Source organism: Chiloscyllium plagiosum, chromosome 42 (assembly GCF_004010195.1).
Source record: "Chiloscyllium plagiosum isolate BGI_BamShark_2017 chromosome 42, ASM401019v2, whole genome shotgun sequence".
Taxonomy (NCBI): domain Eukaryota; kingdom Metazoa; phylum Chordata; class Chondrichthyes; order Orectolobiformes; family Hemiscylliidae; genus Chiloscyllium; species Chiloscyllium plagiosum.
This window is the reverse complement of record NC_057751.1, coordinates 4,348,887-4,364,188: the sequence shown is the minus strand read 5'-3', so window position 1 is coordinate 4,364,188 and position 15,302 is coordinate 4,348,887. Positions and strand designations below refer to the sequence as shown.

Here is a 15,302-nt window from a genome sequence, read left to right as displayed (position 1 = left end):
GCTGCGGGCTGAGCACCCACTGCGATTTGCGAGGTCTGTCTGAGCTTCGTCTGTGGTGGGGTGGAGTGGAGTGGGGTGGAGACCAAATGCAGACTCAGGCACCAGTTCACAGAGCATTTGTGCTCTGCACTCAGTGATCTACCCCACCTTGCAGAAGGCATCCGTTTTAATTCCCACTCCCTGCAGGGACGTCTCTTAATCTGCAAGGAATTAAGGCATACTGGGAGAGTGCGGGTAAGCGGAGTTGAAATACCCATCAGCCATCAGACTCGATGGGCCAATGGCCTTACTTCCACTCCTTTGTCTTATGGTCTTAACACAGAGTTGACCCCAGCTTCAAATTCCCTCCACCCCTTCCCCCTGCCTGATCCCATGTCTAGCCCTTCCCTTCCCCTCCACCCTGACCTGTCCATCTTCCTCCTCTGTTCCTGCTGACCAATCATAATAACTGCCTCCCTGCATCCACCAATCACCATCCCCCTCCGACCCTCTGCGTTGTGTTCCTGGAGCCATTTCTCCCCCCCCCCCCCCACCCAACCCCAATCCCACCCCACCTCAGGTTACCTCAGAGCTTGCCAAGCCTGGGGCTGACTGGTGGGTGGGCGGGTGAGAGGGCTTCACTGGGAGCTGGGCATCGAAGCATCGTTGTGCATTTCCGAGGAAGGGTCGGGCGCTGCGATGACAACGGCAGGTCCCACCACGTGCGCATGGGGATCATGGGAGAGGTCACCTCAAAAGCTCCCCTCTCCACCAGGCCTCGGGAGAGAGAGAACCCAGCAGCTCCCAGGCAGGAATACTGTGGGAGATTGCTGCTGGTTCATCTCAGGGCTTTTGGAATCCATGTTAATCCCCCCGTGGTGACATGTGCATCCAGGTCTCCCTGCCCTGTTGAGGAAGCGGTTGGGTATTTAGTGAGGTTTGAGTGAAATGTCACCCCAAATGACATTGGGGTGCTGTCATGGGTGGTTTCTGGACAGACAGCAGCTCAGTCGGAGCTCCCTGGTGTGGGCACCTCCTTCCTGCTGTTGGTCACTTGTACCCTCTGGGCTCTCCTTGACCTGTCCTGGAGTCTTGCTCCCTTGGGACATGCTGGAAACTGTGTCCCTGGCATGTTGCGTGTCCTGCGGTCAGTGCCCCCACAGCCATGGGTAAACTTTCATAGATTGGTATGTCTCCCTCTTGCTTTCCTTTTCCCCCCCCACCTTACTCCAGGGACATTCGGAAAATTACACTGCCCAGTATCAGCCGTCTGCGCCATTTCACCAACCAGACATTGCTGGATCTCTTCTTCTACAACAGTCCCACCTACTGCCAGACCATCGTCGACACGGTAGCCAATGAGATGAACCGCCTGCTCACCATCTTCCAGCAACGCAACCCAGACTTCAACGGAGGGGTCTCGGTGGCTGGTCATAGTCTCGGTAAGACCCAGGCTGGTGCCTGGTCACGGTCGTGGTAACGCTGAGGCGCACTGCTGGCTCTCTTCACCAACTCCCCGCCCCTCCCACCGGGTGGGATCACTGCGGTCAGTGCATTGATTGGACTCCTGTGCTAGTGTTTGGTTCTGGGGGAGTGGGACTGCAGGTTGATAGATAGTACAGCCCCTGCAGTTGTGTCCAGTGATGCCTCATCCATCATAGTCAGGGGCTGAGCCCTTCCTCACCTACTGGCTCTTTTTTCTTCTCCCAGAGACTGACCGGATGCCCATGGTTACCTGTCCACCCACCTTGGCCTCACCCACACTCCACACCATAAGGTACTGCAGAGCACAGAAAAAGGCTCTTCAGCCCGTCTGCTCAATCTCTCTGCTTATAGGATAGAACGGAATCCCTACCATTCGGTCCACTGAGCCTACACCTATTCTATCCCTGTAATCCTGCCTTTCCCATGGCTCACCAATCTCGCCTGCACATCCCTGGACACAATGGGGCAGGTTAGCATGGCCAATCCACCCTAACCTGCACATCTTCGGACTGTGGGAAGGAACCCATACAGACATGGGGAGAATGTGTAAACTCCACACAGACAGTTGCCCGAGGCAGGAATCGAACCCGGGTCCCTGGTGCTGTGAGGCAGCACTGCTAACCACTGAGCCACCGTGCCACCTGGCTTCCAGACTCATCTCAGCGTTTTGTTCAACTCGTTTTACTCCCACGTTTGTAACTTTCCCTTGAATCATATCTTCCCGAGTGGACTCAGGAGCTGAAATGTAGGGGGGCGGGGGGGCGACACATGTACCAAAACAGCGATGGGCAACATCACTTTCCTTGCTGTGTCGAATCTCCTCCCCCTCCTTTGGTTCACCGAGGGGGGTGTCATGACCACTTTCAAGGTTCAACATGGAGGTAAGACACGGGAGTTGGGGCAAGGCAGTGCACTCAGTCTCTGGATTGTGCTTTGACCTCTGTGCGCTGGTCAGGGCTAAGTGAGCAGCATGAAGAAGCTGTTCCTAAATTCCTGTCAGGGATGATGGTGCTGAACATCGCGGTTGGCACTCGTCAGGACACAAGGCAAGAATGCTATGTTCCCAAACCAACCCAACCATTGACTCTCCGGGCAACGCTGAATGGTTGGCCACGCCATGTGATTGGTTGAGATTGCCCTGTGATTGTTTGTTTTGAGAGTTGCTATGCCGATTGGGGTGGGGGTGTGGGTGGAGCTGCCTTGGGGTAACCTCATCAAGATTCACTGCCAAGGCCACTCTCTCCAATCCTTCTGGGAAATCGGGTCGATTCTCTCCACACGGAGAGTCGTGACACATGTGGACGTGGCTCTCACTGCCTCGTCGTTTTTTTTTTTTTACAGGATCCTTGATCCTTTTTGACATTCTGACAAACCAGAGCACCTCCAACCACAAGGGGCAGAGCACGGGTCGGCACGCAGCGAGAGAGGACTGTCGCTCCTGCATCAAGGTAATCCCGAGTGGGCGAGCCAGGAGGCGCTGAACGCGGTCTCTCCCTCCCCCGCTCTTGGGACGAGATGTGAGGTTTGCGAGAAGGGTCTTCACTGGGATTGGCACACGTTCTGGGAACCAGAGTCTTGTGAATTCAGTAGAATGTCGGCGGGTGGGGGGTAGTAGGCGTCGGGGAGGAGTCTCATAGAAACATCAAAACCTCTGACAGGGTAAACACAGGAAGGATGTTCCCCACATCCAGGGAGTCCACAAGTCTGAAGGGGTCAGAGTGGGCCATTGCGGACTGGGATGGGGAGGAATGTCCCCACCCAGAGAGTGGGGACCCTGTGGAGTCCTCACCCACAGAAAGGAACTGAGGCCAAACCATTGCATATTTTTTCAGGAAGGGATGAGGTATATTCCTCAGGGCTAAAAAGAGCAAAGGATCGTGGGGAGAGAGCAGGAACAGGGGACTGAGTTGGATGTTTACCCATGACCATATTGAATGGCAGAGCAGGCTTGAAGGGCCGAATGGCCTCCCCCTGCCTCTATTTTCCACGTTTCTTTCTTTCATCTCGGCACCTTTGTGGGGCGCCCTTCGAATATTGTTGTTCTTGTTCGTGTTGATCTAGCCCAGTAAAACTTGTATGCCTTTGTCCGTCCAAGTATGTCCTTACTGTGGTTTACTCACATACAAAGCTTTTCCCTGTACTCATGCACACGCGACAATGAACTTACTCCAATCCAAATGGAATTGATCGCCTCCTTGTGGAAGTGAGATGTCACCTCCTGTTGGGAGGCACCTCCCCGCATTCACAGCACAAGCATGGTGGACAAGCTGTAGCATTAACGTGGAGCAGGCATGGGAGGTCACCACACTGTCCCGGGAGTCTTTGGTGTGCACTGGGAAGTGTCCCTGCTTCTGAGCTGGGGACTCCAGGGTCGAGTGCCTCACCTGTGACCATCACAGGAAGGTATGGGCTGAGAATCGACCTGGAAATCCCCAACGCACTGATGGCAGGGTGACGTGAGAGACAGAGACCGCTGGTCATCCCTGTGCCACTGGAAGTGAAACAATGCCGGAGTCTCCGCTCCAATGCTATCCACAGCTCCAGTCTGGCACGGGGATGGGGGTGGGAGTGGCTGTGGGCTGTCTCCCATGGGGAGCAGTCAGGCACCAACAGCACAGGGTCTGCTCCCCGGTTGGTGTGCAGTGGATTGTGGTGCTGGCTATCTCTGTGCCTGCCTGTGGTGGAGGTGACCCTGCTGTGGGACCAGCCTTTAGAGCTGGGTGAAGGTGAAGACAGCCATTTCCTGGGCCAGGTGGGGGAGTGTGGCAGCTCCCGCATTAAGTCAGGACCTTGTCGAGCTGAAAGGGTTCCCCATGCCAAGGGGACAGAGCATTCTTTCCCTGAAACCTGCACGGTCACCTATGACGGGGAGCTGGGAGAGGGGTGATGGTGACCTGATAGGGGAGGCTGCTGTGGGAAGTGGGCCAGAGGTTGTGTGACGGATTCTAGCAGGGACGGGACAGCTGCGAGGGGCTGAAGGGCCACCTCTTGGTGCACGTTTTATCGACCTGCAGTTTGAAAAGTTGACCTTGAACCTCCGTCACAGTTAAGTATTGCTACTCAAGTCACCGAAATGTAGGAGAGAGGTGAGGATGCCCTTTGACCCTCCTTCAGACCGCTGAGCCATCCAGCGGGATCCTGACTGATCGTCCAATTCTGTGCCCTGTTCCTGCTTCTCCCCCACATCCTTCAGCTGCACATTGCTTCCCTGAATCTGTTCGGATGCTTGCCTCTTGCTTGGTATTGATGACCCTGCTGTTACTTGACCTCAGTATCGTGTGTGTCTGGGGATCTTGCCCAGACTGGAGCACGATACTGAAGCATTTTCTCATTCCTTCCCCCAGGATGTCAGTCTGGAACAGGTTCTGAAGGCACATGGACTCTCGGAATTTTTGGGTGTTTTGGAAAAGGAGAAACTGGATCTGGAGTCACTGGTGAGGACCAACTGCATATCTCCACCCATTTCTTTTCTTGTCCCCTTTCCCTCCATTTGTGTCAGTCCCACTGCTTTTGGGATCAGTCTCCCACTCTCCTCCCCCACCCCTGCTTCCTCCATCCCCTCCTCGGTCTTTGTCAATTTCCCCACCTCTCCCTTCAGAAAGAGACGATGTGAAGATTGCCTGGCAGGTGGCTCTGGAGGGAGGAATTCCCACAAGTGGACCAGCCTTCCCCCACCTCACCCTAGTTCTAAACTTCCAGCTCAGCACTGTCCCCATGACTTGTCCGGACTTGTCCTACCTGCCTATCTCCTTTTCCACCTATCCACTCCACCCTCTCCTCCCTGACCTATCACCTTCATCCCCTCCCCCACTCACCCATTGTACTCTATGCTACTTTCTCCCCACCCCCACCCTCCTCTAGCTTATCTCTCCACGCTCCAGGCTCACTGCCTTTATTCCTGATGAAGGGCTTTTGCCCGAAACGTCGATTTCGAAGCTCCTTGGATGCTGCCTGAACTGCTGTGCTCTTCCAGCCCCACTGATCCAGAGTGCAGCCCCTCAGTCTCACTCGTGTTGTTCTCCCCAGGTGATCTGCTCAGACGCTGAGCTGAAGGAGTTGGGGATCCCCCTGGGACCCAGGAAGAAGTTGTTGAGCCTGGCGAAGGAGCTGGTCGGAGTGCAGGTACACCAGGATCTGCTGCATCACCAGGGGGCTTGCCTCAGTACTGGGATTGAGGCGGGGGAGGGGAGAGGGGAACTGGTAGGTACCGGTCTGGGCTAGGGTTCACTGGCAAATGGTCATGCAATCCGACTGGATTGTGTGGGGGCTGGCGAAGCCGGGGGAGCAGTGGGCGGGGTGGAAGAATGCAGTGTGCCCCTCCCCACCCCAACTGAAGGGGGAGCGCTGTGGCCCTCTTGATCTGTCAAGCTCTCCATGAGTTCCCTCACTGACTGGTCTCCTCCCCGTGTGCGACAGGAGAAGCAGGACCAGATGGGTGAGCCGGCAGTGAGGCCTCTCCCAGAGAAAAGCAGCCAGGCCAGAGAGCAGGCAGGCAGTGGGGAGGACCCCCAGCGCCCGCTGTCCACCAGCAGCATCACCTCGGTCAGCTACGAGCAGTTCGATGTTGGCATTGGTCAGGTAAGCTCCCTCTCTGTGTCCCTGGTTTTGGATAAGCTCAGAATAACAAGGAGCCCCTCTCGCGCCCGCTCCGTCATTCAGTAACATCTCAGCTTCAACTCAGCTTCCTTCCCTCTCCCCATTCCCCTTCAGCCCATTATTATGTAAAAATCTCTCTGTCACCTCCTTTGTATGGTTCAGTGTCCTTGCAGCAACCACCCTGGGGCTGCATTCCAGATTCATGACACTTTTGAGGGAAGTAACTCTACCTGTTTTAAACCTGCTACCCCTTCTCCTGAAGTGTTGACCACACATTTGGAAGCATCTGCTCCACATCTGGTTTGTCATCTGCCTTTCACAGCCTCCATCCCTCAATGAGATCCCCTCTCGTTCTCCTAAACTCCAGAGATTATTGGTTTTCTTATGGACCAGGGCGGACCTGTCAAAACATTTCAAGAAATAACCCAGACCCTAAGTTCTCCAGTTGTTTCAAGCAAGTGTAAAGTGGATATTCCAGGAGGGATGCAGCTGGTGAAAATCCCTTGGATTTTAAACAAAACAGAATTTATTTACAGAGTACTGAATGAACCACAAACGAGAGAACAGAATACAGAATAACTTGACCCATCCAAAAACCAACAGACTATCCCACCTTAATGATGCTGGTCCAAGATCCTGCAACAATGCCCATAAACAGCCCTTGGCACAAAAGGGAACGTCAAACACAGGGTCTTACACGAGAGATGTCAGAGAGAGGGGGAGGATCAGCATGGACCTGCTTCCTAGGGTTCAGCACCTTCACAGCTAACTCCCTGCTAAAACCAGACCAAAGCAATGCTGAGCTGGGAGAACTGGCCACTCCCCTTCCATTGATTTTTTTTTTAAACTTGAAAGCCTTGTCGAGTAGATAAAGACCTGTCTTTACAACCCCTCTGGAAAATAAAAATCCAAGGACAACCTAACGTTGTTGAAGAAGCAGCATAGTTGCAGTTGAAACTGCTCAATCTCTCTTCAGAAGACAAACCTGTCACCTCTGGAATCGATCCAGTGACCCTCCTCCAAACTGACCCAGTACAACAACATCCCTCCTCCAGCAAAGAGACCAAAACTCTGTAATACCCAGGTGAAGTGTCACTAATACTCTGCTACTGTAATGTTCCATTTGTTTTGCAATGAATGCTGTAATTCTGTCTGACCTCCTCCTTACCTGGTGTAATTGTAAAGGATCTTTCTGTGAATGTTGGAAGTCACCCCGATCCCTCTGCACTGCGGCACACCGAAGGTTCTGTCCATCTGGATAATAAGTTGCCTTTCCAATCCTATTAATGAAATGGACAACTTCGCACTTATCCACATTAAAATCCATCTGTCAAACCTTGATCCTATCCCTGTCTGTTTGTGAATTTCTTTGTTTCTTCATTGCAACTTCCTTCCCAGTTCTTTTAGGGTCTTCCCCGATGTCATGAGATTATTTTCTGTCCCCACATCCAACTTGTCCAATTCCCGGTTAGTGCTGACTTGGCTTTGACTTGTCGGGTTATGTTGTTCAGGTTAGCTGTTATTGGTCACAGATACAGGTGTACAAACAGCTGCACGTGCTGTGCTTTATTTTAGTTGAATCGGGGACGTGGATGTCTCTTAGTGGGCCCTGCATTTATTGCCCACCCCGAGCCGCTCTAGGGAAGTTGATGGTGAGCTGTCTTCAGCGCCTGTGCTGTTGGTCGCTTGACAGCATTGATAAAGAAATCTAGCCTCCCAGAGCAGGCACCTTTGCAACTGAGGATCCACCCCTCTCCTGGGCAGAGGGGTGGGGGAGAATTCCCGAGGTCACTACCATCTGAGTGAAGAAACGTCTCTTTAACCGCCACCTTCAGCGACAGGGTTGACGGGGTGGGGTTGGCGATGACGATCGGTGTAGCCCCTTGCCACAGATAGTCCACCGTGCAATGAGATTGCGTCCCCTTCCTCCTTTGGGTCAGCGCTTTCTCATTGTCCCCCTCAACCTGGGGACCCAAGGGGGAGCTCCAGCTGCAGCTCCCCCTACCCAGATGGGCCGAATGGTGCAAAGATTGCCCTTGTGCTCTTTCTCTCCTGCTCCCCACCCACCACCCTGCAGGTTTCGGTCAACTACCCACCCATCAGCTTTCAACCAGAGATCTTCTTCACATTTGGTTCACCAATTGGAATGTTTCTGACTGTCCGAGGGTTGAAGAGGATTGACCCCAACTACACCTTCCCAACGTGCAAGAGATTCTTCAACATTTATCACCCTGTGAGTAGCTGTTTCAGTGATTCCTGGTCTGGTCACAGCATCCAAACAGTCATTATGGGGGATGGCAAGGAGAGTGCCAACACTTCCGACCCTGTTCCGTTCCCTCCCTGTCTGTCGGTTTCACGGGGACTTGGAGCCATTTGAATGACGTAGAGAATTGGGTCAGCGGGAGACTCCCACAGTCACCCATCAGGAGTTTCTGAGTGAGAAAGGGAGACACTGTTTGGCAGCATCCATAACGCACAGGATGAGACTTGGTCCCGTTTCCCATCCAGGGCAGGAGAGGAATGCTCTGGGCAGTGGTGTGGCATTTTCTGCCCATCCCCGCATGCCCCTTGTGAAGGTGGGAGTGAGCTGCCTTGTTGAACCGCTGCAGTCCATGTGCTATGGGTTGAGCCCCAATGCCCTGAGGGAGGGAATTCCAGGATTTTGACCCAGTGACTGAAGGAACGGTGATATATTTCCAAGTCAGGATGGTGAGAGGTTCGGAGGGGAACTTGCAGGGGGCGGTGTTCCCATGTATCTGCTGCCCCTTGTACTTCTAGATGGAAGTGGTTGTGGGTTTGGAAGGTGCTGCCTGAGGATCTTTGGTGAATTTCTGCTGTGCATCTTGGAGATAGTACACACTGCTGCTACTGAGCGCCGGTGGGGGAGGGAGTGGATGTTTGTGGGGGCTTTGTCCTGGGTGGTGTTGAGCTTCTTGAGTGTTGTTGGAGCTGCCCCCATGCAGGGCAAGTGGGGAGTATTCCATCCCACTCCTGACTTGTGTCTCATAGATGGTGGACAGGCTTCAGGGAGTCAGGAGGTGAGAAAGTTGCCTCAGAATTCTGAACTGGGAATATCGAGGGGAGGCGATGGCCGCGTGGTATTATCACAGGATGTTTAATCCACAGGCTGAGCTAATGATCAGAAGGCTCAGATTTGAATCCCACCAGGAATTTGAATTCAGTGAAAATCTGGAATTTAGACTGTGTCCAGTGTCGATTGTCTTTGGTTTAGGAAGTGATCTGGCCAACATGTGACTCCAGACCTGTAGTATTGAGGTTGACTGTTCACTGCTCCCTGGAATGGGTTATAAATGCTGGCCTGAAAATGTGTTGCTCGAAAAGCGCAGCAGGTCAGGCAGCATCCAAGGAGCAGGACAATTGACATTTCGGGCATGAGCCCTTCTTCAGGAATTCCTGAAGAAGGGCTCATGCCCGAAATGTCAATTCTCCTGCTCCTTGGATGCTGTCTGACCTGCTGTGCTTTTCGAGCAACACATTTTCAGCTCTGATCTCCAGCATCTGCAGTCCTCACTTTCTCCTATAACTGCTGGCCTCCTGGGAAATGATAACCGTCCAAGCCTCTGACTTGCTCCTGCAGCCACAGTGTTTCGATGGTGGTGAGTCCTGCTGAGTCTTTGGTCAGTGGTCACTCCCAGGATATTGCTGATGAGGAGGAGATTGTTTTACCAGCGAGTGATGCTGTGTTAGTGATGGCCTCCTCCCTGGGGGCAGGGTGGCTGGGTGTTAGGAGCCAATCAGACGATGAGTTTAACTTATACACCCTTTGACCTTGTGTCTGTCTGTCTGTCTTTACTCCTGCAGTTTGACCCAGTAGCCTACAGGATCGAGCCAATGATTGTGCCGGATTTAGAACTGGAACCTATGCTGATCCCTCACCACAAGGGCAGGAAGAGAATGCACCTGGGTAAGGGCACCACACTCTGGGGCAGAGAGGCGGGGGTGGTCTCACCCAAAAACCTGAGGCAGGTCCCCAGTCTTTCTCCACTCGGTGTCCACCTGACCATCAACAAGAATCTCCCTGGCCTCAGCACGGTGTTCAGATGTAATAAGGTCCACCTTATTGCTCTGAGGATGTCCAGTTGACCAGAACTGGAGGTGGGGGAGATGGGAGGAAGATTTAGCTGTTGTCCCATTCTCCGCCACCCACACAAGCATGTTATTCCAATATCCCAGCTTCCTTCTCCTGTACGTTGGGTGAGGGAGACCTCTGTCCATGTGGGTGAGGTTGTCCCATGCTTTTGGCAATGGGTGGTGGCTGTGGCCTGATGTGGTCAGCACTGAGCACAGGCTCTCTGTCACACCCCTGCATGACTATGTCAGACCTTCCCTGAAATCCCCACTCACTGCTCCTTCCAGCCTGTACTCCTCTCAACTCCACTGTCCGAATTGGAGGCCAAGTCCTACAGCAAGGCTGGGTCTCTGCGGCCAACTCTCAACCCAACTCTGTCGCCTTGTTTGGGTGGCTGGGTGAATGGCTGGATCTATTATGGGGCTCTGTCTCAGTGTGTCAACATGTCCCTATCTGTGCATGCATCAATCCCTGTCTCTGGTGTTATGTCCCTGTGTGTTTGTGTGTTGTGATGGTGCCATCACTTTAAAAAGGGTATTTTGTCCTTGTTTTTTTTTAAAAAGAGAGGTTGTAAAGGCAGAGGTGTCAAAATGTCTGCAAAGAGCCGACTGCAGCGCTGGCTAGTTCTCCCGGTTGAGGTTTTTTCTGGTTTGGTTTAGCTGTAGTAGAGAAGGTGCTGGGAGCAGGAAGTCAGAAGCTGCTTCACTGCAAACAGGTTCAGGCCTCTGTCTCTGAAATCTCTCCTGCCTGGAGGAACCAGTGATTGAATGTACCTTTTGCCAAGGGATGTGTTTGTGGGATGTTACGGGAATTGGAACAGCTCCTCAATTTTTAACTATCAAGCCTGCCGAGTTTTCCAATAATTAAGTTATTCTAAATTCCGTATTCTTTTGTTTGTGATTCAACTGTAGTGGGTAAATAAATGCTGTTTTGCTTAAAGCCGAGTGGTCTGACCTGCTGTATCACTCCTGGACTATCCACTTCACGCCGACTTTTAAACTCAGAAAACATTAGAGTCTGAGCTACCTTCTGAAAATACTTTGAGGGGCTCTAGCCTGGTCCCTAACAGTGTGTTAGGGTGGTGTCCCTGTCTCTGTGCCTGTGTGTGTGAACATCTGCCCTGGACATTGAGGTATAGTCTGAGCAGATAGCTGTTCATTAGAAACAAGCGCTGCTTCCAAGTGAAAACAGATGCTGAGTTGCAGAGCAGAAGAGTTCTCTCTTTTGTGAAACTATTTGCCATTCTGGTTTCTTGAGAGCAGTCTTTGAGCAGAAGTTTACACATCAGCTAGTCTCTCTCCTGGATGTATACATTATCAGTTTTATTTCCTCTCCCCAAACAGAACTGAAAGATAGTCTGACACGGATGGGCTCTGATTTGAAGCATGGTCTGTTCTGTTCTCTGAGGAATGCCTGGCAATCGTTTACCCGCATCCAGTCCCCCATGCCCCAGCTGCTGCCAACTGATACATCGACTATGGGATATCAAACCAATGAACCAGCAGCCAAGGAGATTCAAGGTAGTGCTTGCTTTCCCTCTCCCTGCCCTCTCTCACACTGCCCGTCTGCTTTTTACAGCATGCTTCCTTCGAAACAGAGCGTCCCTGTGTCTGCGCATTGCCACGCCTCACTGGAGCAGTGTGATGGAGCATTAACCCGTCTGTAGCCAGCTCCTGTGACTGTCTCTCCGTCTGTCTCTCACACAAACACACACACACACCTATACACACAAAAAATATAACTGAACTGACGCAAATCCCTCGTTTACCCCAACTGACTAACTCACAGAGTCATAGAGATGTACAGCACGCAAACAGACCCTTTGGCTCAACTTGTCCATGCTGGCCAGATATCCTCAATTAACCCAGTCCCATTTGCCAGCATTTGGGACACATCCCTCTGAACTCTTTCCATTCACATACCCATCCAGATGCCTTTTAAATGTTGTAATTGTACCAGCCTCCACCACTTCCTCTTGCAGCTCATTCCGTACACGTACCACCTTGTGCGTGAAAACATTGCACCTTAGGTCCCTTTTAAATCTTTGCCATCTGACCTTAAACCCACCCCTCCGATCTCTGTGCTGTATTAATTAGAGTGTCACAGCCATCCTCATTCCTAACCGCTGTCTCATTGGAGTCTTTGTGTGCTTGAGCCCCTCCTAGGTGTGGAATCCCCTGAGGACAGGACCCCACCCAAACTCCTTCTCTTTCCTCCCTCTGGGATACTCCTAAAACAACCTTCCTTGACCAAGCTGTTTTCACTAAATACTAACTATAGACCGGTGAGCCTGACCTCCGTGGTGGGCAAGTTGTTGGAGGGAATTCTGAGCGACAGGATGTACATGTATTTGGAAAGGCAAGGACTGATTAGGGATAGTCAGCATATCTTTGTGCATGGGAAATCATGTCTCACAAACTTCATTGAGTTTTTTGAAGAAGTAATAAAGAGGATTCATGAGGTCAGAGCAGTAGATGTGATCGATATGGACTTCAGTAAGGTGTTCGACAAGGTTCCCCATGGGAGACTGATTAGCAAGGTTAGATCTCATGGAATACAGGGAGAACTAGCCATTTGGATACAGAGCTGGCTCAAAGGTTGAAGACAGAGGGTGGTGGTGGAGGGTTGTTTTTCAAACTGGAGGCCTGTGACCGGTGGAGTGCCACAAGGATCGGTATGGGTACACTACTTTTTGTCATTGACACAAATGATTTGGATGCAAGCATAAGAGGTAAAGTTAGTAAGTTTGCAGATGACACCAAAATTGGAGGTGTAGTGGACAGCAAAGAGGGTTACCTTAGATTTCAACAGGATCTGGACCAGATGGGCCAATGGGCTGAGAAGTGGCAGATGGGAGTTCAATTCAGATAAATGCAAGGTGCTGCATTTTGGGAAAGCCAATCTTAGCAAGACTTATACATTTAATGGTAAGGACCTAGGGAGTGTTGCTGAACAAAGAGACCTTGGAGTGCAGGTTCACAGCTCCTTGAAAGTGGAGTCCCAGGTAGATAGGATAATGAAGAAGGCGTTTGGTATGCTTTCTTTTATTGGTCAGAGTACTGAGTACAGGAGTTGGGAGGTCATGTTGCGGATGTACAGGACATTGGTTAGGCCACTGTTGGAATATTTCATGCAATTCTGGTCTCCTTCCTATCGGAAAGATGTTGTGAAACTTGAAAGGGTTCAGAAAAGATTTACAAGGATGTTGCCAGGTTTGGAGGATTTGAGCTACAGGGAGAGGCTGAACATGCTGGGGCTGTTTTCCCTGGAGCGTCTGAGCCTGAGGGGTGACTTTATAGAGGTTTACAAAATTATGAGGGGCATGGACAGGATAAATAGGCAAAGTCTTTTCCCTGGGGTGGGTGAGTCCAGAATTAGAGAGCATAGGTTTAGGGTGAGAGGGGAAAGATATAAAAGAGACCCAAGGGGCAACTTTTTCACACAGAGGGTGGTGTGTGTATGGAATGAGCTGCCAGGGGAAGTGGTGGAGGCTGGTACAATTGCAACATTTAAGAGGCATTTGGATGGGTATTTGAAAAGGAAAGGTTTGGAGGGATATGGGCCGGGTGCTGGCAGGTGGGACTAGATTGGGTTGGGATATCTTGTCGGCATGGATGGGTTGGACCGAAGGGTCTGTTTCCATGCTGTACATCTCTATGACTCTATGGCCCCATGTGGCTTGGTATGGTTTCTAAGGTTTACAGTACTCCCACAGAGCTCCTTGTGACAGCTCATTATCTTATGGGTGCGATGTGAATGCACATCTCAGGGAGTGGGCAGTGCCCCTTCCCGTGGGTCAGAAGCTCTGGGTTTGAGTCCTCGCTCAGGATTTGGTGACCGTGGATTAGGGGTAGGAGGGTGCAGTGGGTCTGTTACGACATATAAACCCTTCTGCTAATTTAAATTAGACACCACAGAAAACCTCACCCCATGCCCTTATCTGTTAAAGTGTGAATGACAAAGACCTACCAAATCCCACTACTTAAAGAAAAAATTAACAATTTATTCATTAACTCCAAGAAAGAAGAGAACATTAACCAACAACTATCTATTCTGCAAACCTCCTTTGTCCCAGTGATTTATCTACCTCCCAGTCTCCGACAGTATACTGAGCTGATAAAATCCCTCCGATTAAGTTAACAAAAAAATCACTTTTCAAAACCAGCCGTCTATTTTCCTGTGTCGATTTTCCTGGGTCTTTTCTTCAGTCTTCTGCACAGATTTCATATGAACAGGTCCTTTCCGAGGGCATCTCTGCGGGCGCAGTCTGTTGGTGCTCTTTGCTGCTCTGGCTAAATGTTCAAAATGTCTGATTTTTATACCCCAAAACAGAGGATCGTCATTGATTGGTTTGATGTCGTCAAAACAGTAAAACAGTAAAAATCAAATGCGATTGGATTTTAGTATCTTGGGGCATAATTTAAATGGCTCAATTTGAATTGTTGTGGAACATAGCAACTCTGTTTCAGCTATTTGTTTCACATTTTTCAGCACACTCTGTGCTTGCAGTCAGTCCTGAGCAGCTTTCACTCTCTCTCAAAGGTACAATACATGCCTACAACTTTGTAACTGTGTGTGTGTGTGTCCTCCCTGAGTTGCTCTAACACATCAACCTGTGAAAGGTAGGCTGATTTGGGGGGGGGAGATGGGGGAGAATCCTGGTCAGTCAGCCCCTCCCATGTGAGAGGAGCAGAGCAGGAAAATTCCTATGCATGGGTTGGAGAGGATGAGGGTCTGAGTGAGACAGACAGACCCAGCGAGCGAGTGAGTGAGTGACACACATACACAAACACACAGTTGGTTGTTGTCTGAGGTATTGCTGTGTTTGTCTTGAAGCTGGTGAGGAGACAGACAGCAGCTGCCCAGTGCAGGAGGAGGAGAAGGAACAGGTAAAGATAGGAATGTTGAATGGAGGAGATCGGATTGACTACGTGCTACAGGAGAAACCCATCGAGAGTTTTAACGAGTACCTGTTTGCTCTGCAGAGTCACCTCTGTTATTGGTAAGGGCAGTGTGTGTAAGGGGTGGGCTACAGGGTCAAGGGACTGACCTCCCTCTGCACCGCTCAGATTGTCTGATCCCCCAGTCCCCCATCTGTCTGATTCCCCCCCCCAGTCCCCCCCGTCTGTCTGACCCCCCCAGTCCCCCATCC

The 15,302-nt window shown here is 51.3% G+C and overlaps 2 protein-coding genes across 3 annotated transcripts in view; one reads left to right on the top strand and one right to left on the bottom strand.

The window, feature by feature from the left end:
- Positions 1–15,302, bottom strand: part of LOC122543033 (matrix metalloproteinase-21-like) — a 61,546-nt gene that overhangs the window by 34,367 nt on the left and 11,877 nt on the right. The gene's annotated exons all lie outside the window — the stretch shown is intronic.
- Positions 1–15,302, top strand: part of ddhd2 (DDHD domain containing 2) — a 28,644-nt gene that overhangs the window by 12,309 nt on the left and 1,033 nt on the right. For both annotated transcript variants that reach the window (XM_043681225.1, XM_043681223.1), the window contains exons 8-16: positions 1,213–1,421; positions 2,806–2,912; positions 4,809–4,898; positions 5,491–5,586; positions 5,881–6,042; positions 8,138–8,293; positions 9,883–9,985; positions 11,494–11,670; positions 14,987–15,152. In XM_043681225.1, coding sequence (XP_043537160.1) covers positions 1,213–1,421; positions 2,806–2,912; positions 4,809–4,898; positions 5,491–5,586; positions 5,881–6,042; positions 8,138–8,293; positions 9,883–9,985; positions 11,494–11,670; positions 14,987–15,152 — 1,266 coding nt within the window. The remainder of the gene's footprint in view (positions 1–1,212; positions 1,422–2,805; positions 2,913–4,808; positions 4,899–5,490; positions 5,587–5,880; positions 6,043–8,137; positions 8,294–9,882; positions 9,986–11,493; positions 11,671–14,986; positions 15,153–15,302) is intronic.